At 38.4% G+C, this 23,902-nt stretch overlaps 1 protein-coding gene across 3 annotated transcripts in view; it reads left to right on the top strand.

Annotated features, from left to right (window-relative positions):
- The window catches only part of CERT1 (ceramide transporter 1), a 134,892-nt gene that overhangs the window by 48,312 nt on the left and 62,678 nt on the right, over positions 1–23,902 (top strand). For all 3 annotated transcript variants that reach the window (XM_088839877.1, XM_055436302.2, XM_055436301.2), the window contains one exon: positions 23,553–23,660. In XM_088839877.1, the coding sequence (XP_088696003.1) occupies positions 23,553–23,660 (108 nt within the window). The remainder of the gene's footprint in view (positions 1–23,552; positions 23,661–23,902) is intronic.

The raw sequence follows: 23,902 nt of genomic DNA, 5'->3' as shown, positions 1-23,902 counted from the left end.
ACTGACATGGGAAGGAGAAAATTCAAATGCTGTCATCAAACAGAACCAGAAAAGTTTTCTCTTTTTTTTTCTTCCCATAGACCAGGAGCAGGAAGGTAGTGAGATGTTTTCAGATTTATCCTTCAAAATCACTAAAAAATACTAATGTGGAACCTAAATTTGGTAATTTTACTATTTAAGCAAGCATTCTTAGATTGATATTCAGAATTAAATCAAATTGTTAAGGTATGATGATGAGGATAGGAGATATTGTTTATTTTGAGGGTCACCAAGTACTAATCATTGTATTATTACTTCATGCACTTTATTTTCTGTCTGCTGCCCTGAGAGATGAGGGAAATATTATTTCACAGACATGGTAACTGAGGTTTAGATTAAACTTAAGTGACTTGCCAGAGACGATACTGCGTTTTCGTAAGTAGACTCCTAGGAGTCAATTTTATGTTGATTGTGCTTTCTGTCAGTTACTGTTGGCGGAATGTTTGAAAATAGTTCCTACAGGTTCACTTACTGCAGGTTAGAGTGTGTTGTCTGAGTTCTGCTACCATATATATACAGGATAAATATGAACTCATCTTTCTGCCCATGGATTACCATAACAGTGTTATATTGTAGTGTTTAAGCACTGGAGACTGGGGTCTGACATATATGGGATTAAATCCTAACACTGTTACATAACAACTGTGTGACCTTGGTAAATTACCTAAAGAAGAAAAGATGACACATTATTTACCTCCCTGACTCCTCTCAAAAAGAAAAAAAAAAGCCCACAAAAGACAAACAAGCAAGCAAAATAACCTACCAGATCATGATAAACCAAGAACTTCAGAATTCCTATCATTCTAGTTTACTCAGTTCAGTTCAGAGTTACTTCCATGGCACCACCTGTCTTTATGATGGCTGGACAGTACACTTGGAAGAGTGGATCTGTCTTTTCCTCTTCTGATGTCGTCAGATGGCCCTGCCACTCCATTGCCTTTTCTTGCTGTTAGGCCTTTGTTAGGGCTTCCCTGATAGGCCCGGCTGGGGAAATTGGAGGTTTCTGTTCTTTTCTTTCCAGGAAGCTGTTATGCTCATTATGATAGCCTTTATATATCAATTAATTTCACACATACATCCATACATACATTTACATACATATCGGGAATTCTATTTTACAGAACCTCTTCAACAAGAATAATATGGTAGAGGTGATGTTGATGGTAGCAAACATTTCTGAGGATTACAGTGTGCCAGATAGAGTAATAAACGCTTCATATGTTTTTTAAATTTTGCTCTCACAACCTTGTGAGATTAACATTATTGTCCTGTTTTTACACTTAGGAAATTGAGACATAGGTTAAGTAACTTGTCCAAGGTTAAGTAACTTGTCCAATGTTAAACTGCCAATTAGTGAAGGGGCCAGCATTCAGACCCAGGTCTGTATGACCTGAGAACCGGAACTTCTGTCCAGCAAACACTTCTGCCATCCTATAAGTATTCATGGCAAATGTATTTCGTTGACTGAAATCTTGAGCTTTTTGAATCACAGTGTTCTCATATTTTTCATATGTCCTTCATATCTCTGGTGTTTGTTTTGAACCATAAACTTCTTAAAGGCTCAGGGGCACAACTTTTTGTAGGAATCAGCAAAACATTAGACACGTTTTTCAGTTGAAATAATTTACAGTATTGTAAAACATTTTATGGGGGAAATTTGTAATTTGAAGAGTTGTTTTTTCCCTTTAATCTTCTCAGTTAGTGTTAGAATGATTACTGACAAAAGTACAGTAGGGTTCTGTGTTCTTTGTCTAGCTCTGTTGTTTTGTCCTCCTTGGTATTCATTCCATAATAACTTGCTCAGTACAAGAAAAGTTAATATGATTTCATGATTTAAATTTTTACAGTATATTAGAAATTGCATAATTCACTGTAACATTAAACAAGTAGTCCCTGTGGAAAGAAGATATATCTCTGGTCTTTCTTAAATTCAGGGATTCTATTGTAATATAAAATATAGAAAGGGGCATATGTATACTAAACCAGTAATTTTATTTAAAATAGTGTGCTGGCTTTATATATGTGGAATCCATTCATACTTTGCATTTCTCCTTTGGAATTGACACAACACTAAATAAATCTTTAAAGACGGGGCTTGCTTGTTTTTTTAATCTCTTAGCCATCTGCCATGCTGTCTTTGAGGTCTAATGAGTTGTTTGTGAAAATTATTTTAAAACTAAAAACTACAAATGTGATGGTAAGTTGGTTATTTTTTATTTGGATAAGTTAATATTATTTTTAGTAAAGATGTGTCTAGTATTATCTAAAGGCTTCTGTGAGCATTTTCTGTGTAATCAGTTACTAAAGGAATTATGATAAGCCATCTGTTGATTCTATGATTTAAAAGAATTATAGGATTATTCCTAGAATCTTCTACAGTTGCAGTGCATGCAGTTTTGAAAAAACGGTTTCTTCTTACCATGAAAGAAATAGACTCCCCTACATCACCACCCCATCAAAACAAAAAAAATTAGTAGGAATGCTCTCCCTGCACTAGTAGATATAAGAATTCATGTTGATTAAGTTCTTTTTGCTCTGGTAAGAGTTTGTAGTAATCATGACATAAACTGCCAGATGGTCAACACCGAAATCAGATTGATTATATTCTTTGCAACCAAAGATGGAGAAGCTGTATACAGTTAGCGAAAACAAGACCAGGAGCTGACTGTGGCTCAGATCATGAACTCCTTATTGCGAAATTCAGACTTAAATTGAAGAAAGTAGGGAAAACCACTAGACCATTCAGATATGACCTCAATCAAATCCCTTATGATTATACAGTGGAAGTGAGAAATAGATTTAAGGGACTAGATCTGATTGATAGAGTGCCTGATGAACTCTGGATGGAGGTTCGTGACATTGTACAGGAGACAGGGACCAAGACCATCCCCATGGAAAAGAAATGCAGAAGAGCGAAATGGCTGTCTGAGGAGGCCTTACAAATAGCTGTGAAAAGAAGAGAGGCGAAAAGCAAAGGAGAAAGGAAAGATATAAGCATCTGAATGCAGAGTTCCAAAGAATAGCAAGGAGAGATAAGAAAGCCTTCCTCAGTGATCAATGCAAAGAAATAGAGGAAAACAACAGAATAGGAAAAACAAGAGACCTCTTCAAGAAAATTAGAGATTCCAAGGGAACATTTCATGCAAAGATGGGCTCGATAAAGGACAGAAATGGTATGGACCTAACAGAAGCAGAAGATATTAAGAAGAGGTGGCAGGAATACACAGAAGAACTGTACAAAAAAGATCTTCACGACCAAGATAGTCACGATAACGTGATCACTGACCTAGAGCCAGACATCTTGGAATGTGAAGTCAAGTGGGCCTTAGAAAGCATCACTACGAACAAAGCTAGTGGAGGTGATGGAATTCCAGTTGAGCTATTTCAAGTCTTGAAAGATGATGCTGTGAAAGTGCTGCACTCAATATGCCAGCAAATTTGGAAAACTCAGCGCTGGCCACAGGACTGGAAGAGGTCAATCTTCATTCCAATCCCAAAGAAAGGCAATGCCAAAGAATGCTCAAACTACCGCACAATTGCACTCATCTCACACGCTACTAAAGTCATGCTCAAAATTCTCCAAGCCAGGCTTCAGCAGTATGTAAACCGTGAACTCCCAGATGTTCAAGCAGGTTTTAGAAAAGGCAGAGGCACCAGAGATCAAAATGCCAACATCCGCTGGATCATGGAGAAAGCAAGAGAGTTCCAGAAAAACATCTATTTCTGCTTCATTGACTATGCCAAAGCCTTTGACTGTGTGGATCACAATAAACTGTGGAACATTCTGAAAGAGATGGGAATCCCAGACCACCTGACCTGCCTCTTGAGAAACCTGTATGCAGGTCAAGAAGCAACAGTTAGAACTGGACATGGAACAACAGACTGGTTCCAAATAGGAAAGGGAGTGAGTGAAGGCTGTATATTGTCACCTTGCTTATTTAACTTATATGCAGAGTACATCATGAGGAACGCTGGGCTGGAAGAAGCAGAGGCTGGAATCAAGATTGCCGGGAGAAATATCAATAACCTCAGATATGCAGATGACACTACCCTTATGGCAGAAAGTGAAGAGGAACTCAAAAGCCTCTTGATGAAAGTGAAAGAGGAGAGTGAAAAGGTTGGCTTGAAGCTCAGTATTCAGAAAACAAAGATCAAGGCATCTGGTCCCATCACTTCATGGGAAATAGATGGAAAACCAGTGGAAACAGTGTCAGACTTTATTTTTGGGGGCTCCAAAATCACTGCAGATGCTGATTGCAGCCATGAAATTAAAAGACGCTTGCTCCTTGGAAGGAAAGTTATGACCAACCTTGATAGTATATTAAAAAGCAGAGACATTACTTTGCCAACCAAGGTCTGTCTAGTCAAGGCTATGGTTTTTCCCGTGGTCATGTATGGATGTGAGAGTTGGACTGTGAAGAAAGCTGATCGGTGAAGAATCGATGCTTTTGAACTGTGGTGTTGGAGAAGACTCTTGAGAGTCCCTTATACTGCAAGGAGATCCAACCAGTCCATTCTAAAGGAGATCAATCCTGGATGTTCATTGGAGGGACTGATGCTAAAGCTGAAACTGCAATACTTTGGCCACCTCATGCGACGAGTTGACTCACTGGAAAAGACTCTGATGCTGGGAAAGGTTGGGGGCGGGAGGAGAAGGGGACGACCGAGAATGAGATGGCTGGATGGCATCACCGACTCTGTGGACATGAGTTTGAGTGTACTCCGGGAGTTGGTGATGGACAGGGAGGCCTGGCGTGCTGTGATTCATGGGGTCACGGAGAGTCGGACACAACTGAGTGACTGAACTGAATCATGACATTGGTTTATTTCCATAAGGGAGCAACCTTCAGTTCAGTTCAGTTCAGTTGAGTCGCTCAGTAGTGTCCGACTCTCCGCGACCCCATAAATCACAGCACGCCAGGCTTCCCTGTCCATCACCAACTCCCAGAGTTCACCCAAACTCATGTCCACAGAGTCGGTGATGCCATCCAGCCATCTCAGCAACCTTAGTAGATCCTAAAATTTTGGTGGTCATGGACAACCCATATTCCCAATAATATGTAAGTCATCTAAGACCTAAGGAGTCATAGGAAAGTATACAATTTAGGGAGGAAGAATCCAGATAATTTTTACAGATGTTGATTTTCTGTGGTGAGAATCTACAGGCAGTTGTTTTACAATTTAATCTTTGTGCCTTTGTTCCTTTGTGAAGGCTCACTAATTTATATGTAAAGCTCCATTTGATTACTTTCAGAAGAAAGGTGTATTCTTGGCCTGAAAAGTTAAAGGATTTCTGCCTGAGGAAATTAACTTTTTTTTTAAGGAATTGATATATTTTACTTGAAATGGGTTATGAAAAAAGTTTCCCACCAGAAGATTCTCATTGAGCAAACCTAAATGATTCCCAAGACTCACTTTAAAGATCTTTTAAAAATGGTATTGCTCTTTGCCATAATGAGTTTTCTTTTTCCTGTGGTATGTCAGGGTCAGTTTGATCTTAGTGCTTTTTCTCTACTTCTAAAAGAAGCCATTTCTGCTAACTTGACATCTTAATTGCTTTTATCTTAAATTTGACATAAATTTATTAGAAAACTATTTTTAGCTCGGTGGCAAAATATACCTGTTTTCTTTTTAGCAATTTTTAAACATCAAAGTCATATAAAGTCATCCCATTTCTGTTTGCTGCGGGATCTTAGTTCCCCAACCAGGGATTGAACCTATGCCCGCGGCAATGGAAGCCCAGAGTCTTTACCACTGGACTGCCAGGGAAGTCCTCTGCCTTTTTTAACCAACTATAATATTGGAGAAATTTCGTAACAGGGCTTTATAAATGATTATCATGTAACCTTAGCTTTGCATTTTGAATCTGGTTAAATTGATGAAGGTTTAAGAATGCAAATAAAACTTTTACAACAACTATCTTTTAGTGTATACTTTATGTAAGTAATTTATGGGTTCAGTGGATTAGAACCAGTTTTTCTTTTACCTTATTTGCATCTCACCACAGTGATGAAAGGAAGAAGATGGAATCAAATTTTACTTTTCCTTTATATTCTAACTGTGCTTAGTCACTTCAGTCGTGTCCAACTCTGCAATCCCATGGACTACAGCCCACCAGGTTCCTCTGTCCGTGGGATCTTCCAAGCAAGAATACAGGAGTGGGATGCCATTTCCTCCTCCAGGGGATCGTCCCAACCCAGGGATTGAACCTGCATCTCTTTTGTCTTCTGCATTGGCAGGCAGGTTCTTTACCACTAGCGCCACCTTTCATTGTTGAGGGAAGTGCAGACCTAGTACTAGCAGTTGGAGTAGTCAGGGCTTTGCCATTTTCTCAGATAAGTTGTAGAAAAACCCAAGTAGGTGGTATAACAACTGAACTTTATTAACCATCATTTATTAAGTCTCTGGATGTTTCTCTTCTTAAAATGAGGAATTTGGTTGATTCTAACAGTGGGAGTTACTTGCTAGATTGCTTGCAATAATCTGTCAGTTCAGTTCTGTCACTTAGTCATGTCCAACTCTTTGCAACCCCATGGAATGCAGCATGCCAGGCCTCTCTGTCCATCACCAACTCTCAAAGCTTGTTCAAACTCATGTCCGTTGAGTCAGTGATGCCATCCAATCATATCATCCTCTGTCGTCCCTGTCTCCATTATGGACTATTGCCTTTTCCCATGGACAGGATGAAAAGGCAACAATCCATAATGGTTAGTAAAATGTTTTAACACTTAAATATAGATAATGTCTAACTACCATTATTTTTAAGGTTAGTGAAATCAAGGAAGAAAGCAAGATACTCTCTTTAATATTCTTACTGTTTTAGAATAAAAATACTTGTATCAAAGGCTTTTAAAATAACTTTTTCAGTTTCTGTTGCCTGTAATTTTGTTGCAGTCAAAAGCTGAATTCACCTGAATTCATCTGCACTTTGTGCTTCCATCAGTTCAGTTCAGTCGCTCAGTCGTGTCCGACTCTTTGTGACCCCATGAATCACAGCACGCCAGGCCTCCCTGTCCATCACCAACTCCCGGAGTTCATTCAAACTCATGTCCATCGAGTCGGTGATGCCATCCAGCCATCTCATTCTCTGTCGTCCCCGTCTCCTCCCACCCCCAATCCTTCCCATCATCAGAGTCTTTTCCAGTGAGTCAACTCATCGCATTGGAGTTTCAGCTTTAGCATCAGTCCTTTCAATGAACACCCAGGACTGATCTCCTTTAGAATGGACTGGTTGGATCTCCTTGCAGTCCCAGGGACTCTCAAGAGTTCTCCAGCACCACAGTTCAAAAGCATCAATTCTTCGGTGCTCAGCTTTCTTCACAGTGCAACTCTCGCATCCATACATGACTACTGGAAAAACCAGAGCCTTTGTTGGCAAAGTAATGTCTCTGCTTTTTAATATACTATCTAGGAGCTTTCCTTCCAAGGAGTAAGCGTCTTTTAATTTCATGGCTACAATCAGCATCCGCAGTGATTTTGGAGCCCCAAAAAATAAAGTCTGACACTGTTTCCACTGTTTTTACATCTATTTCCCATGATGTGATGGGACCAGATGCCATGATCTTTGTTTTCTGAATGTTGAGCTTCAAGCCAACCTTTTCACTCTCCTCTTTCACTTTCATCAAGAGGCTTTTGAGTTCCTCTTCACTTTCTGCCATAAGGATGGTGTCATCTGCATATCTGAGGTTATTGACATTTCTCCCGGCAATCTTGATTCCAGCTTGTGCTTCTTCCAGCCCAGTGTTTGTCATAATGTACTCTGCATATAAGTTAAATAAGCAGGGTGACAATAAACAGCCTTGACGTACTCCTTTTCCTATTTGGAACCAGTCTGTTGTTCCATGTCCATTTCTAACTGTTGCTTCCTGACCTGCATACAGGTTTCTCAAGAGGCAGGTCAGGTGGTCTGGTATGCCCATCTCTTTCAGAATGTTCCACAGTTTATTGTGATCCACACAGTCAAAGGCTTTGGCATAGTCAATGAAGCAGAAATAGATGTTTTTCTGAAACTCTCTTGCTTTCTCCATGATCCAGCGGATGTTGGCATTTTGATCTCTGGTGCCTCTGCCTTTTCTAAAACCTGCTTGAACATCTGGAAGTTCACAGTTCACGTATTGCTGAAGCCTGGCTTGGAGAATTTTGAGCATGACTTTAGTAGCGTGTGAGATGAGTGCAATTGTGTGGTAGTTTGAGCATTCTTTGGCATTGCCTTTCTTTGGGATTGGAATGAAGACTGACTTTTTCCAGTCTTGTGGCCACTGCTGAGTTTTCCAAATGTGCTGGCATATAGAGTGCAGCACTTTCACAGCATCATCTTTCAGGATTTGAGATAACTGGAATTCCATCACTGCTAGCTTTGTTCGTAGTGATGCTTTCTAAGGCCCACTTGACTTCACATTCTAATATGTTGCCTAAATACTTAATGAAGTTTCTAATCTTAAAAAGAGGGAATAAATGTCATTGATTTGTAGTTTTCAGCCAGGTTCTTCTGTTTAGGAAGGTGTTTATCTTTTACCATTTATTAAAGGAGGAATCAGGATTTTACAAGAACAGTGAACCAAGAAGATATTTAGGTAGCTAATCTTATTAACCATATGGCCAGTTGAGGAGAAATAACTTGACAACATTTTATGTCAAAAAGGCAGGGAGGGTCTTACAAATTAATGAGAAAAGTTTCCACAGCGCAGTTTTTTAAAAAACGCCAAGAGACTTGATCTGCTACTTCATAAAGAGCATATCCAAATGGGTAATGAGCATATGAAAAGGTAGTCAACAGTCAATGCCATTAGATGTCAGGGAGCACAGTGATACCACCATATGCCTGAGTAGCTTAAAAAATAAAAGAGTTAATACCAAATGTTGATGAGGATGATGTGCAACAGATATTAAACTGGTAAAACAATTTTGTACTATCTCCTAAAGCTGAGCATGGTGGTTTAGTCACTTAAATCGTGTCTGACTCTTTGTGACCCCATGAACTGTTATAGCTCATCAGGCTCCTCTGTCCATGGGATTTCCCAGGCAAGAAGACTTGAGCGGGTTGTCATGGTCAGGTGAATATTGAAAATTTGAAAAGGTCTTACAGGTATTGATATCATCACTTCAGTTCAGTTGTTCAGTCATGTCCAACTCTTTGAGACCCCATGGACTGCAGCACGCCAGGCTTCCCTGTTCATCACCAACTCCCGGAGTTGACTCAAATTCATGTCCATCATGTCGGTGATGCCATGCAAACATCTCATCCTCTGTCGTCCCCTTCTCCCGCCTTCAGTCTTTCCCAGCATGAGGGTCTTCTCCAATGAGTTGGTTCTTTGCATCAGGGGGCCAAAATGTTGGAGTTTCAGCTTCAGCATCAGTCATTCCAATGAATATTCAGGACTGATTTCCTTTAGGATTGGCTGGTTTAATCTCCTTGCAGTCCAAGGGACTCTCGAGTCTTCTCCAACATCACAGTTCAAAAGCATCAATTCTTTGGCTCTCAGCTTTCTTTATAGACCAACTAACATCCATACATGGCTACTGGAAAAACCGTAGCTTTGACTAGATGGACCTTTTGTTAACAAAGTCATAGCTTTTCTTCCAAGGACAAAGTATCTTTTAATTTCATGGCTGCAGTCACCATCTGCAGTGATTTTGGAGCCCCCCAAAATAAAATCTGTCACTGTTTCCATTGTTTCCCCATCTATTTGCCATGAAGTGATGGGTCTGGATGCCATGGTCTTAGTTTTCTGAATATTGAGTTTTAAGCCAGCTTTTTCATTGTCCTCTCTCTTTCACTTTCATCAAGAAACTCTTTAGTTCTTCACTTTCTGACATAAGGGTGGTGTCATCTGCATATCTGAGGTTATTGATATTTCTGCCAACAATCTTGATTTCAGCTTGTGCTTCATCCAGCCCAGCGTTTCTCATGATGTACTCTGCATGGAAGTTAAATAAGCAGGGTGACAATATACAGCCTTGACGTACTCCTTTCCCGATTTGGAACCAGTCTGTTGTTCCATGTCCCATTCTAACTGTTGCTTCTTGACCTGCATACAGATTTCTCAGGAGGCATATCCGAGGTCAGGTATTCACGTCTCTTGAAGAATTTTCCACAGTTTGTTATGATCCACACAGTCAAAGGCTTTGACGTAGTCAATAGAGCAGAAGTAGATATTTTTCTGGAAATCTCTTGCTTTTTCAATGATCCAGCGGATGTTGGCAGTTTGATCTCTGGTTCATCTGCATTTTCTAAAACCAGCTTGAACATCTGGAAGTTCACGGTTCATGTACTGTTGAAGCCTGCTTGGAGAATTTTGACCATTACTACGCTAGCGTGTGATGTGTGCAATTGTGCGGTAGTTTGAACATTCTTTGGCACTGCCTTTCTTTGGGATTGGAATGAAGACTGACCTTTTCCAGTCCTGTGGCCACTGCTGAGTTTTCCAAATTTGCTGGCATACTGGGCTGGAAGAAACACAAGCTGGAATCAAGATTGCTGGGAGAAATATTAATAACCTCAGATATGCAGATGACATCACCCTTATGGCAGAAAGGGAAGAGGAACTCAAAAGCCTCTTGATGAAAGTGAAAAAGGAGAGTGAAAAGGTTGGCTTGAAGCTCAGCATTCAGAAAACAAAGATCACGGCATCTGGTCCCATCACTTCAGGGGAAATAGATGGAGAAACAGTGGAAACAGTGTCAGACTTTATTTTTTGGGGCTCCAAAATCACTGCGGATGCTGATTGCATCCATGAAATTAAAAGACACTTACTCCGTGGAAGGAAAGTTATGACCAACCTAGATAGCATATTAAAAAGCAGAGACATTACTTTGCCAACCAAGGTCTGTCTAGTCAAGGCTATGGTTTTTCCAGTGGTCATGTATGGATGTGAGAGTTGGACTGTGAAGAAAGCTGATCGCCGAAAAACTGATGCTTTTGAACTGTGGTGCTGGAGAAGACTCTTGAGAGTCCCTTGGACTGCAAGGAGATCCAACCAGTCCATTCTAGAGGAGATCAATCCTGGGTGTTCGTTGGAAGGACTGATGTTAAAGTTGAAATTCCAATAGTTTGGCCACCTCATGCGACGAGCTGACTCACTGGTAAAGACTCTGATGCTGGGAATGATTGGGGGCGGGAGGAGAAGGGGACGACAGAGGATGAGATGGCTGGATGGCATCACCGACTCGATGGACATGAGTTTGAGTGAACTCCGGGAGTTGGTGATGGACAGGGAGGCCTGGCGTGCTGTAATTCATGGGGTCGCGGAGAGTCGGACACGACTGAGCGACTGAACTGAGCTGAACTGAACTGAGTGCAGCACTTTATACAGCATCGTCTTTCAGGATTTGAAATAGCTCAACTGGAATTCCATCACCTCCACTAGCTTTGTTTGTAGTGTTGCTTCCTAAGGCCCACTTGACTTTGCATTCCAAGATGTCTGGCTCTAGGTGAGTGATCACACCATCGTGGTTATCTGGGTCATGAAGATCTTTTTTGTATAGTTCTTCTGTGTATTCTTGCCACCTCTTCTTAATATCTTCTGCTTCTGTTAGGTCCATACCATTTCTGTCCTTTATTGAGTCTTATCTTTGCTTGAAATGTTCCCTTGGTGTATCTAAATTTCTTGAAGATGTATAGAGTTTACCAAACTTTCAAGTTGTTGTAATGCTTGTCACATATTTGCTACTAAGAATTTAGGTAAATATTACTAGATTTTTAGCTGATTCCTTATATCTTTTTTAGCCGGTAAATTGCTTTCAGCATGTTTCTTTAGATAAGAAAGATGAGGGGGAAAAGGACAGTTAACCTGGAGTTGAATAACGGTTGCATATTGCTAGTTTTAGAAAATATTAAAGAGAAATGAAGCTTTGTACTATTAAAGTCTTTTTTTTTTTTAAACAGTGTTCAGTATTTGAATTTTTATGTAATCAGAAGGGAGGATTTCTGACAGTCATCTGGACATATGTGCTTCTGCTTTTGCTGTATCTGATATGGAAACGTTGTGGTGGGTGGCATGGCTTATGCATATTGACAGCAGTGGAAACTATTTACTTATTTTTCTTGCTGAGTATATTGAACATTCACTGGAAGAAAATGTTTCTCAAAAAATCAAGGTGCATAAAACTATTCTTTTTCATCAAACATGCCTTTTTACCAAATACCTTAAAAACAGTTTTGCTTCCATTTTCTTAATTGTGTGATAGATATTCTCGGCTTATGTGGTATTGAGGTATGAAAAACAGCATTGTGTTAAGAATCATAGGTAGCAAAGTAGATGAATGTTCTTTAAGTTAAAGTGTTATCCTCAAAAAAAAAAATTTCATTTTTCAGTCATATAGCAAGTTCATGTTATTGACAGACAAGACGTGATCATTGGCAGGAATATGTGTATATCAATGTTTATTTCCTAGCCCCTTGTTTTCCTCAGTAGCACCCACCTTGATCTGTAGGATAGACTGTAACTAGCCAGTGTTATCACTGAATCCTGTTGGAAGTCTTTCAGTGTAGTTAGTATTCCCATTTTGCATAAAAGTGAGATTGAACGGATTATGAGAACATTGATTAGTGAGTGGTAACATTCCAAGAACCACAACCTCAATTTTTTGTAATACACCCCGCTTTGTAGTTAATTCCAGTTTTTTTCTCATAAGTGCATAGTTGAATACTAAGGAATAAATCATCAGTCTCCTTAAAAAAAAGAATCTTCTCCGTACAGTTAGATCTAAAAATTCTTAAGTCTTTTAAAACCATTCCTGCAAATAGTTGTATTGATCAGATTTCATTGGCTCCCCTTGCCCTGGGTTTTTAAAAGTAACTTTAATTAATTATAAGGAAAAAGTTACAAAATTACCATCAGTCTTATAACCAAGGCAGTTCTTCATTTTGGTGTATTCCTTCTTATTTTCTGTACATTGCCCCTATAACTTTATGGAAATAACAAAGTTTATATCCTGTTGTTTTTTCTTAACTCTAACATCATTTTCTCCTTATAACACAACTTCATTAATATTTCATTATATTTTAATTTTGGTACTTGTTTGCTTATTCTTAGGCCCTAGATTGTTTCAGTTATTTTTTGCATTTAGTATTTACTCCCTTCCTACATAAAGTATTTTCCGGTAATTTGTGTCCTCATAAAGGATTCTCAGAAGTAGGACTTCTGTACTTAAGGCTATTAGCAGTTTTGTTGCATGTTGTCAGCTTATTTCCCAGACTGACATTCATTCCATCTACAAAACATGTAGATCATCTTTTCTCTGCTCTTCGTCTCTACCAGCTTCATTAATTTTTAACCTTTTCTAAGTGAGATAGATTAAACATGTGTTCTCTGACTTCATTTTTTGTTTTTATTTTTGTGGAGGTGATACACGATTACTGTAAATAATTCAAACAATACAGCCAATACTGAAAACTATATAAAAGAAATTGAAAATTCAGGCCACATAGAAATGACCACTCTTCATCTTTGGTAAAGATTCTTCCAGATAATTTCTTTGCATGTACACCTTAGAGTTTTACATAAATGATTCCATACTACTTTGTAGTTTTTCCTTTACTCAGCAGTAAGTTACAAGGATCTTTTCGTGTTTGAAATAGATTTCGTTCCTCCCTTAGTCCCTGAGAAAAGAATGCATGTCTTTTTTAGAAAAGTTTGGTTTGGGGTCAAAGCCCCAGAATAATTAAGAATGTTCATTTGCTGACCATTGTTTTATGTGCATGTATTTCTTTCAGGATCCTTGCAGGAAAGAATTAATAGTTCAGGTTCTCTGGCCAGATACCATCTTAACGTTTCAACAGTCCTGAAGATACTACTCGGAGAAGGCGGTGGCAGCCCACCCCAGTACTCTTGCCTGGAAAATCCCATGGCCGGAGGAGCCTGGTAGGCTGCAGTCCATGGGGTCACTACGAGTCGGGCACGACTAAGTGGCTTCACTTTCACTTTTCACTTTCATGCATTGGAGAAGGAAATGGCAACCCACTGCAGTGTTCTTGCCTGGAGAATCCCAGGAACAGAGGAGCCTGGTGGGCTGCCATCTATGGGGTCGTACAGAGTTGGACACAACTGAAGTGACTTAGCAGCAGCAGCAGCAGCAGCAAATAGTACTTCGACATATTAAAACTGTGTTTTCTCTTCTTGGGACATTTAAAGGAGTCTCAGAAAGTAACATTAATTATTTTGCCACTCTCATCTCTTTGCAGTTACATAAAAAGAATGTAACTATGACCTTTTTACTTTATGCCTATGAAACTTCCTTCTAAAAGCAAATATACGTTGGCCTCCTTTTCTAGGGCAAATCAGAAATTGAGAAAGCTAATGAGCAGTGCTGGTATTTTGTTATATCTGCTGCTAGCTACTTTTTAAATTTATTTTCCTCTGTATAAGTGTTTCTCAAGTAGAGATATTAAGGAATATCCTGACTTGGTGGAAAGGTGAAGAAGGAATGGTAGCTAATACTTATTAAGCACTTATAATGTAATATAAATATTACAAGGTATTGTTAAAGATTTCTTCACTATAAAGCACACTTCTTATATCCTTGTCTACTTCTTCAAGTTCCACTATTTCAAAACAGGTATTTCCCTACAAAAAACAGAGGCTAGAACAAAAGACTTTATTACAGCTGCTGCTGCTGCTGCTAAGTCACTTCAGTCGTGTCTGACTCTGTGCGACCCCATAGACGGCAGCCCACCAGGCTCCCCCGTCCCTGGGATTCTCCAGGCAAGAACATTGGAGTGGGTTGCTATTTCCTTCTCCAATGTGTGAAAGTGAAAAGTGAAAGTGAAGTCGCTCAGTCATGTCAGACTCGGAGCGACCCAATGGACTGCAGCCTACCAGGCTCCTCCGTCCATGGGATTTTCTAGGCAAGAGTACTGGAGTGGCTTGCCATTGCCTTCTCCGTTTATTACAGCAATACTGACTAAACACATTTTAAATAATAGATAATAAATGAATAAGGAGGCTGACAGTAGTTTAGTTTAATTGTACTTCTGCCTCTAACAGGGACTTACAAGCAGTGTGTGAACTTGATCCAAGAAGAAATATGAGCCAAATAGGAGTTAAAACAGAAAGTGAAGTATCAGATGTTTGTTTTTAAAAAACCACCCTGGCTATACTAGTAAAGATTTCAAGAGGAACTAAACTAAAAGTAGTTAGAAATCTGAAGGATTTATCCAAATGAAATACTAGGTGACCTCAACTGGAAAATGGCAGTGGGAAAATAGTGAAATGGACAGATTTAAATCTGGAGTTGCAAAGAGTTGGACACGACTGAGCAACTGAACTGAACTGAAAAGAAGTAGAAGGAAAATATCTGGATGTTGAGGCAGTATAGTAATGATTAACATCATGGGCTCTTGAATCTGGAATTAAATCCTGGCTCCCTTACTTACTAATTGTGCAACTCATCACATAAAATCACCTACAAAATGGGTTAGTATTAGTACCCATTTTACTTAGGCTTTTAAAAGGATTAAATGAGATAATTCACTTAAAGCTCTAACATCATGCCTGGCACAAAGTAAGTATCCTGAGTATTAGCTTTTATTATTGGTATTGGTGTTATAATTTATCCAGCTTGGCTCTGTGGGATTTGTATATAAAATATCCATGTAAAATTGTGCAACTCTTTCATTAGCCCTCCTCTCAAGGCAAAAGAAGAAAGATCTCTCTTATCCTTTAGTATTTGTTTTCTCAAGCTAGAGTGGAAATGTTGTTAAACAACTTGCCTTTATACAGCCTCATTTGATTTATCTGTTATTTCTTATCTCCATTTTAATGTCATTAAGAAAGAACAGCTGGGCTTCTTGACTCCCTCCAAGGGGAAGGATTTGCACAAACGATAATGACTGAATTTCAGAGTGTGAAAGTTAGTTTATTTGGAATCATCTTTTATGACACAGATTGGGTTCTTAAAAAGCTTTTGGTGGACTTCACTGGTGGCACAGTGGGTTGGAATCGACCAGGCCAATTGCAGGGGACAGAGGTTTGATCCCTGGCCCAGGAAGACTCCACATGCCACAAAGCAGCTAAGCCTGTATGCCGTAACTTCTGAGCCTTCTGCAACTCCTGAAGCCCATGTGCCGCAGAGCCTGTTTTCCACAACGAGAAACGCCCGTGCACTGCAGTGAAGAGTGGCCCCCACGCTCTGTGGCTTGAAAAGGCCTGTGCCCAACAACGAAGACCCAGTGCAACCAGAAATCAGTCAGTTAATAAATGCCTTAAAATTCCCATTAAAGAAAACTTTTGGTGCAGAGAATGTACTTGGTAGCTTTCTGAGAGGTCTGATTTCCCCTACAGATTAAACTGTGTGTGTATTACGGAGTCCAAAGTCTTCAATTATACGTACAGGAGAGGAGTGTCTGAAATCAAGGAGGGTGGGCGCCGCCGCTGTCACTGTCTACTTCTGCGTAGCGCACTGTATCTGGGCACTGCTGTAGTTCTCTGCATTGTGATGGGCAGTGTCTTAGTTTCTCCTACCCCTCTGCTGCTGCTGCTAAGTCGCTTCAGTCGTGTCCGACTCTGTGCGACCCCCTCTAGCCTTCTTTTAATACTTAAATAGGATGTGCAGTAAGGCCTTCGTTAACCCTTCCAGCCTTATCTCACTACAACACTACTTACTTAGATACTTCTGTAAATGAAGGCCTCATGCTTATTAGAAGAAAATGAAGAATGAATAACCAAGTTCCATAAATGACCTTCAAGTGAGGTATTTTATTTGATAATTGTTTTATTTATTCTTTAACTGAAGGATAATTGCTTTACAGAATTGTGTTGTTTTCTGTCAAACCTCAGCATGAATCAGCCATAGGTATACATATGTCCCCTCCCTTTTGAACCTCCCTCCCATCTCCTGCCCCATCCCACCCCTCTAGGTTGATGCAGAGCCCCTGTTTGAGTTTCCTGAGCCATACAACACATTCCCGTTGGCTGTATATTTTACATACGGTAATGTCAGTTTCCATGTTACTCTCTCCATACATCTCACCCTCTCCCCATGTCCTTAAGTCTGTTCTCTGTGTCTCTTTTTCAACTGCTGCCCTGCAGATAAATTCTCCAGTACCATTTTTCTAGATTCTGTATATTTGTGTTAGTGTATGATATTTATCTTTCTCTGACTTACTTCACTCTGTATAATAGGCTCTAGGTTCATTCACCTCATTAGAACTGACTCAAATGTGTTCCTTTTTATGGCTGAGTAATATTCCATTGTATATATGTACCACAACTTCTTTATCCATTCATCGGTTGAGATAGTGGTTTTTCAGTTATGGTAGAAGAATGACTGGGAAGCATTCCACTGTGGTTTGAGAAAAATATCTTGAGAGTAAGCAAATATATTCTGTTCATTTAACCATATTGCTGCTGGGTTCTAGGCAGTCAGAAATGGATGAAATCTTCTTTAATACAATTTTTTAAAGTATATTTCAAATTTTCTTTGACTTATGAGATAATGCAATTTCTGGAAATCGTTGTAGGTTCAACCCTTCCTCATCTGATACATTGTTAGTGTCAGTTTTCTGAATAAATTGTGTTATGTTTTATCTTTCTAGCTGGTTAAACACCTTTGTTGAACATTTGGGCCTCCACTGGAGGCCCAAATTTTAGCATTAGTTTTGGTGTTTTAGACTTGATATAGAGAATTGTAGTTCTAGACTAGCCATATCATATCAAAAATAAGCTCAGGAAAGTAATGACTGACTGGTCTAGCTGTGACAGTGACAGTCAAGCCTGTGTCCTCCCTGATACTGTGTTCTTTGCACTTCAGAGGCTAGTGCTTCTGAAGGGGGATCCATCCATATTTGAAAGGCTGAACAGATTTTTAATGTAAGTGTGAAATTGTACCAAATTTTATTACAGCAAATATTAATGATTTGTTTTCCTAGAATCATAAACAAAATTATTGGCATTGCAACTTATGATGATACTGTAAGCCACAATCCTGTTGATTCCATTGTTTCTTGGCTCTGGTGTCTTGCTTCTCATGTGGTTTGCTTTAAGATGATATTGAAAGTAGATATGGGGATGCGGGCACCACAGCAGGCGTGTTTGGTTTTATTAATAGTTTTAGAGGTTCCGTTTCTGGAAAATGCTCTGCTGTTCTTCTGGTAACCTTTAGTCTTACTTCTCTTTTCTCTTCCTCCATAATTAAAATGGAAAGGGACAGCGTCAGGGGTGGACCTGTGGCACTAAACAGAGAATTCTTCACACCATGAGGAAGTTCATTTCTTTCTCAGTTTCTTTGGTATGCTTCTTCCTGGGGAATATCGTTAGGAAGAGGAATAAGCTTTTCACAAGGCACATGCTATGAAAAAATAAACCAGCTTTTTTCTTGTATTTTATGCCACTGTTTTCAGAGTGTAGATGGGCTGATGAACAGACTGTGCAAAGTGAGAATAGATGTTTATCTCCTGTGTGAATGAGCCAAACTAATGTGACATGTGGCATGTGGTGGCGTGTGGGATATCTTAGTTCCCCAGCCAGGGGTCGAACCTGCGCTCCCTGCATATCCTAACCAGTGGACCACCAGGGAAGTCCCTAGAGTTCTCTTTTCAAATTAGTTCTTAGGCATTTCTGGTCCTTTTTAAAACTTGTAACTTTGAACTGTATGATTTAATTTATTGTGATCTTCAATGTTCTCAAAAAATCAAGATACAGAAGGTAAAGGTACAAGTAAAGGATTTAGTATGAAGGTTACTGTCGTACTTTGACCGATAGTAACCTTTGTATCAACTTTCCAAGTATATTGCTTAGAAAGTGCTACTGACCCCCTCTGGTGGCCAAAATATTATGCTTTTTCCTCCCCCTAAAATGAGGAGGAGTATTATAATAAAGGTGTGGTCTCATTACTGTAATATTTAAAAGAACCCCACCTTGTACTATATAGGACATGTTCAGTAAGTATGTCATTGAACCAAAATGACATTTTATGTTTCTATAAAACACATTGATGAATACTGCTTACAAGCACAGATATCCCATCATGGTTTTTTTGGTAAAGCAACTTATGTGAAGGAATTTTAAAGCACATATGTTAAAAGGGGGAAATATTCCTGTAGTGACTGCATTTGAATTCCACATTATTAATTTTAGATGGAAATCGATGTTTTAAAAAATACTATTTTGGTGATTAGAGGTTGTAAATAAGTTCTACTTTTTTTCCTATGGAAAAGCGGGATTAAGAAAAAAGCTATGTACCTTTGATGTATTTTCCCTAAAATTGTACCAGTGGAATTTTGAAAGCATGTTACAATTTTTAAGAACATTTAACAGTGTATATCCATTGTGACCATAAAGAAATTTCTTCCCATTTTCCTCACCCCACCTTCAAAACACAGATGATAAATTAAGGATGAATATTGTTGCCTTTAAGGTGAACATCTTAGAAAGCCCAAATAGATGTCAACAACATTGCAACTTTTCAGAATAGTTTTATATCTTTTAGAATAATTTTTAGCCCCTGTGACAAAATGTTTTTAAAATATTGATATCCCTGGGGGACCTCCCTGGTGATCCATTGACTAAGACATTGTGTTCCCAGTGCGGGGGGTCCAGCCTCAATCGATCCCTGGTCAGGGAGCTAGATCTCACATGCAGCTAAGAGTTTGCATGCCGCAACCCAAAATGAAAAAGATCCTCCATGCCACAAATAAAACTCAGCATAGCCAACTAGATAAATAAATAATACAATTTTAATTATTAAAAATAAAAGAAAAATACTGATATGTTTGATAGATTTTTGAGAGAAATCCAGTACCAAATCAAGCCGTGTCATGTGAATAGGAAAGGCAGTCAAGCTTAATTATACAGTTTGTAGCTATTCCTTTAAAGTAGTAAGACAGTTTAAAAAATTTTTATTCTGCAACTCCCCAAAATTATTTTAGATAACTCCATTTTGTGTCTGTATCATAGAATTACTCTCAATATTATAATAGTACCTAGGAATCTTTGATGCAGTGACAGCATTGTTAGCAGAATGATAGGCATTTTCAGAATGACTGGTTTTTAAACAGGGGGATTCATTTGTATGTGCATATATATATTTGTTAAGCACTTCGATTATTTTTAAAGTTGTCCCATTGCAGTTACTGACAAATGAACCCCCACTATTTAAACAGAATAAAATGAAATTGATATTCATGAGTATACTGTATTTTTCCCTTAGAATGATACATATAATTTATAATACAATTTATTTAAGTGAAACTTTGTTAGAAATAGAAAGTTATTCTAAATGTTCAGACTCAACATTCATTTACTATCCATTACTTAAAATGTACAGCAACATTATTGCTAGAGTCTTTTGTTCTGCCATGCCCTTGTTGTAAGGAGATACTACTGTTTTGAAATAGTGGAACCTGAAGAAACAGACAAGAATATAAGAAGTATCTTTTAGAGTAAAAAAATGTTTAGTAAAGCTTTGTAGTGTTTGTATTTTGTTTCAAGATCTTAAAGTTTTGACTTATTCTGTTTAGGACTCATTGATATAAAGCATGTAAATGGAGAGGGTAGATTCATTTAGATTTGAATTTCAAATTGTTTTGTTGTAAATATTTTAAAATAAATATCTAAAATTGTTTTAAAACAAAATTTTGACTGAAAATTATGAGCTTTATATTTAAACGGACAGTTTGAATTAATTACTGGTTAGAAATGAATGACATACAAGTATCTGAGATAAGTGACTTCTGAAGTGCTTTATATTTCTAGTCCATTGCATTTAATAGTCCATTAAATCTATTTAGTCCAACAGGTTTTTCTTATTTTTAATTCCAGTCTTCTATATTTAAATCTACGAAAAACTTTACCAAAACAGTACAACAGTTAAAATGTAGAAACACTGTGCTCAGAAAGTTAGTATTCCTGTCAGATGGGAAACAGAAACTAGAGCCACAAGAAACCTAGGCCAGTGCCTTTGTTCCAGGACATTATTTGATTAAAAAAAGTCTTATTTTTTTAATGAATTATATGATTTCTGTAATTAGAATTCTCTTTTATTGGGATTCTGTTATACTGAAACAAGCTTACCTTTTTTTCTTTAGCTGTTTTATTGAGGTGCAATTTATAAAATGTATCAATTTTACTGGACACTTTGAGTTTTGACAACTGTAAGGTATTCCCACCAAAATACATCTTTGTAGTTAGTGTCCCCACTGTACCCTGGCCTGCTTTTCTCATGAACTAACTATGTCTTTTTTTTTAAATCAGTTTTCTTGAGGTACAGTTTATATAATCCTTTCATTAATAGTTTCCCTGGCCCCAAAATACTTACTTTGTAATTTCTACCTCATTACTAAAATATTGCTTTGCTTTGAGATAGGGAGTGGTGTAGGGAGATACAAGAAGAGCTTTGATTCCATCTAATCATAACTTTATGGAGTGCAGGAGGAGAAGAGGGTGACAGAGGATGGGATGGTTGAATGGCATCATCAACTCAATGGACATGAATTTAAACAAACTCTGGGAGATAGTGAAGGACAGGGTAGCCTGGTGTGCTGTGGTCCATGGGGTCACAAAAAGTTGGACACAACTGAGTAGCTGAACAACATAAGTGTATGTGTAATTGGTTAGTAAATTCACAGTTAAGAACATATTGCAGTACCTTTTATAGCTAGAATGTTTTATGAACAATCATTATTAAAGTATGACAATTTTATTTTGAATCTTTAACAACCAGCATGTTCTGGAAGCTTGGACTTTGGGAAGCATATGCTAGGTATGATGCTAAAAATGATTAGGTATTATTTTACTTCTTAAGTTTATGACTAGGATTAAAATTATGCACAGTACTTCTAAAATCTACAGTAGAAAGTAATCAGAGACCCTAAATACTTGAACAGGTTTTAGGTACTTGGAGCTTATTTTTTCCAAATGTTCAATTCCTTTGTCTATATTTTTGAAAAGTGAAAATTAGTAGCTCAGCCATGTCCAACTCTCTGTGATCCCATGGACTGTATGTAGCCCACCAGGCTCCTCTGTCCAGGGAATTGTCCAGGCAAAAGACTACTGGAGTGTGTTGCTGTTTCCTTCTCCAGGGGATCTTCCTGATGCAGGGATCGAGCCCGGGTCTCCTGCATTGCAGGCATATTCTTTACTATTTGAGCCACAAGGGAAGTAAGTACTGCACTTTCCTAGGGAGGATGAGATACAAAATTGATACTCTTAAGCAGGGGTCCCCAACCTTTTTGGCACCAAGGGCCCGTTTGTTTGAAGGTAATTTTTCCACAGACGGGATCAGAGGATGGTTTCAGGATGATTCAACTGCAGCAATGGGGAGCAGCTGTAAATACAGATGAGGTTTCATCCACTTACCTGCCACTCACTTCCTGCTCTGCAGCCTGGTTCCTAACAGGCCACAGTACTGGTCCCAGTCTGTGGCCCCGGGGGTTGGGGACCATAGGGAGGCCTGGCGTGCTGTGATTCATGGGGTTGCAAAGAGTCGGTCATGACTGAGCAACTGAACTGAACTGAAAGAGTAGCAGTTCTTCAAAATTAGATCACAGTGCTGAGTCTAAATGAAGCCTTTTATCATGTGATGACAAAATAGGTTGGGAAAATTGGGGATTTTCTTTGTGTCATGAACTGTTAAGGTCGCTCCAAAGATGGAAAAAATTGCAACTGTCTTACAGAAGGTCCAAGTCCAGTAGTCCAGGAATAGTAATGAAATATAACTATTAAAATTGAGTCGTAGATGCCATAATCATAATAGGTTAAGAATGGTTGAGAATACAGAGTGAAACTACCTGAAATAATAGGAAAGGCTTCATTGAGACAGAGATATTTGAGCTATGTCAGGATAAGTAATTTGTCCATAAAGAAACAATACTCAAAGTTTCCTTTTTTTTTTATACTTTTGGTCCTTGTTCTACCAAAATTTTTTACCATGGTGAAGTATGACGATCTATAATTTTAGCTTTTTAACTGTACATTTCTGTGACATTAAATTTGTCCACATTGTTACTCAACCATCATCACATCTATCTCCAGAACTTCTTCATCTTATCCAGCTCTGAACCTAGTAGATTCTAACACCTCATTCTGCTGTCTTCCTAGCTCCCTGATAACCACGACTCCACTTTCTGTCTCTCTGGATTTACCTACAATAGGTAGCTTTCCTATTATAAACGGTTAGCCCACTAGCCCAGCATGTAGTTGGTAGTCAGTAAATTTCTAAATTAATGGCAGTTAGCAATTGAAACACATTGCTTATGCCAGTGGATTGCCTATATTTCTTGAGTGAACTCTTATTTCTAATTATTGTTCCAATAACCTTATTTTTTAATTTTTTACAATAACCTTATTAGTTTATAGGGAAACTTTTGTTTTCTCAAGTATTTTTTCCAGTTTTATAATTGATCACGTAACATTGTATTAGTTTAAAGTTTACAGCATAAAGATTTGATATATGTATATATTGTGAAATGCTTACTACAGTAAGTTTACTTAACGTTCATCACCTGACATGGTTAAAAAGTTTTTTCTTGTTAAGTATTTTTTATTTAATTTTTTCATGTAGTTTACTTTCCTTTTTAGACTGAATCTGGATATGGATCTGAATCCAGCTTGCGTCGACATGGCTCAATGGTGTCATTGGTATCCGGAGCAAGTGGCTATTCTGCAACATCCACCTCCTCATTCAAGGTTTGTAATTATGAATGCTTTAAGTTAAGGCAGCATAAGTTGAGTTTAGTACTGAATGCTGTGAGCAGAACTTATTTAATAGTTTTTTGAAAGAAAATCTTTTCATAATTTTTCATCACAATGTTAACTTGAAAATATTAAATATTAGCAAGTTGTCAGGCTTATTTCTCTCATTTCCTTCAGGCTTATCACTGTCAAACAATTAATTCGTTTCAAGTCTTTCCCTGGAAATACTACATTGA

This window comes from Moschus berezovskii, chromosome 9, assembly GCF_049115385.1.
Source record: "Moschus berezovskii isolate FMDL1 chromosome 9, NW_MosBer_1.0, whole genome shotgun sequence".
In the NCBI taxonomy this organism is placed as follows: Eukaryota; Metazoa; Chordata; class Mammalia; order Artiodactyla; family Moschidae; genus Moschus; species Moschus berezovskii.
The sequence above is the reverse complement of the archived record's forward strand: the minus strand, read 5'-3'. Positions and strand labels throughout refer to the sequence as shown.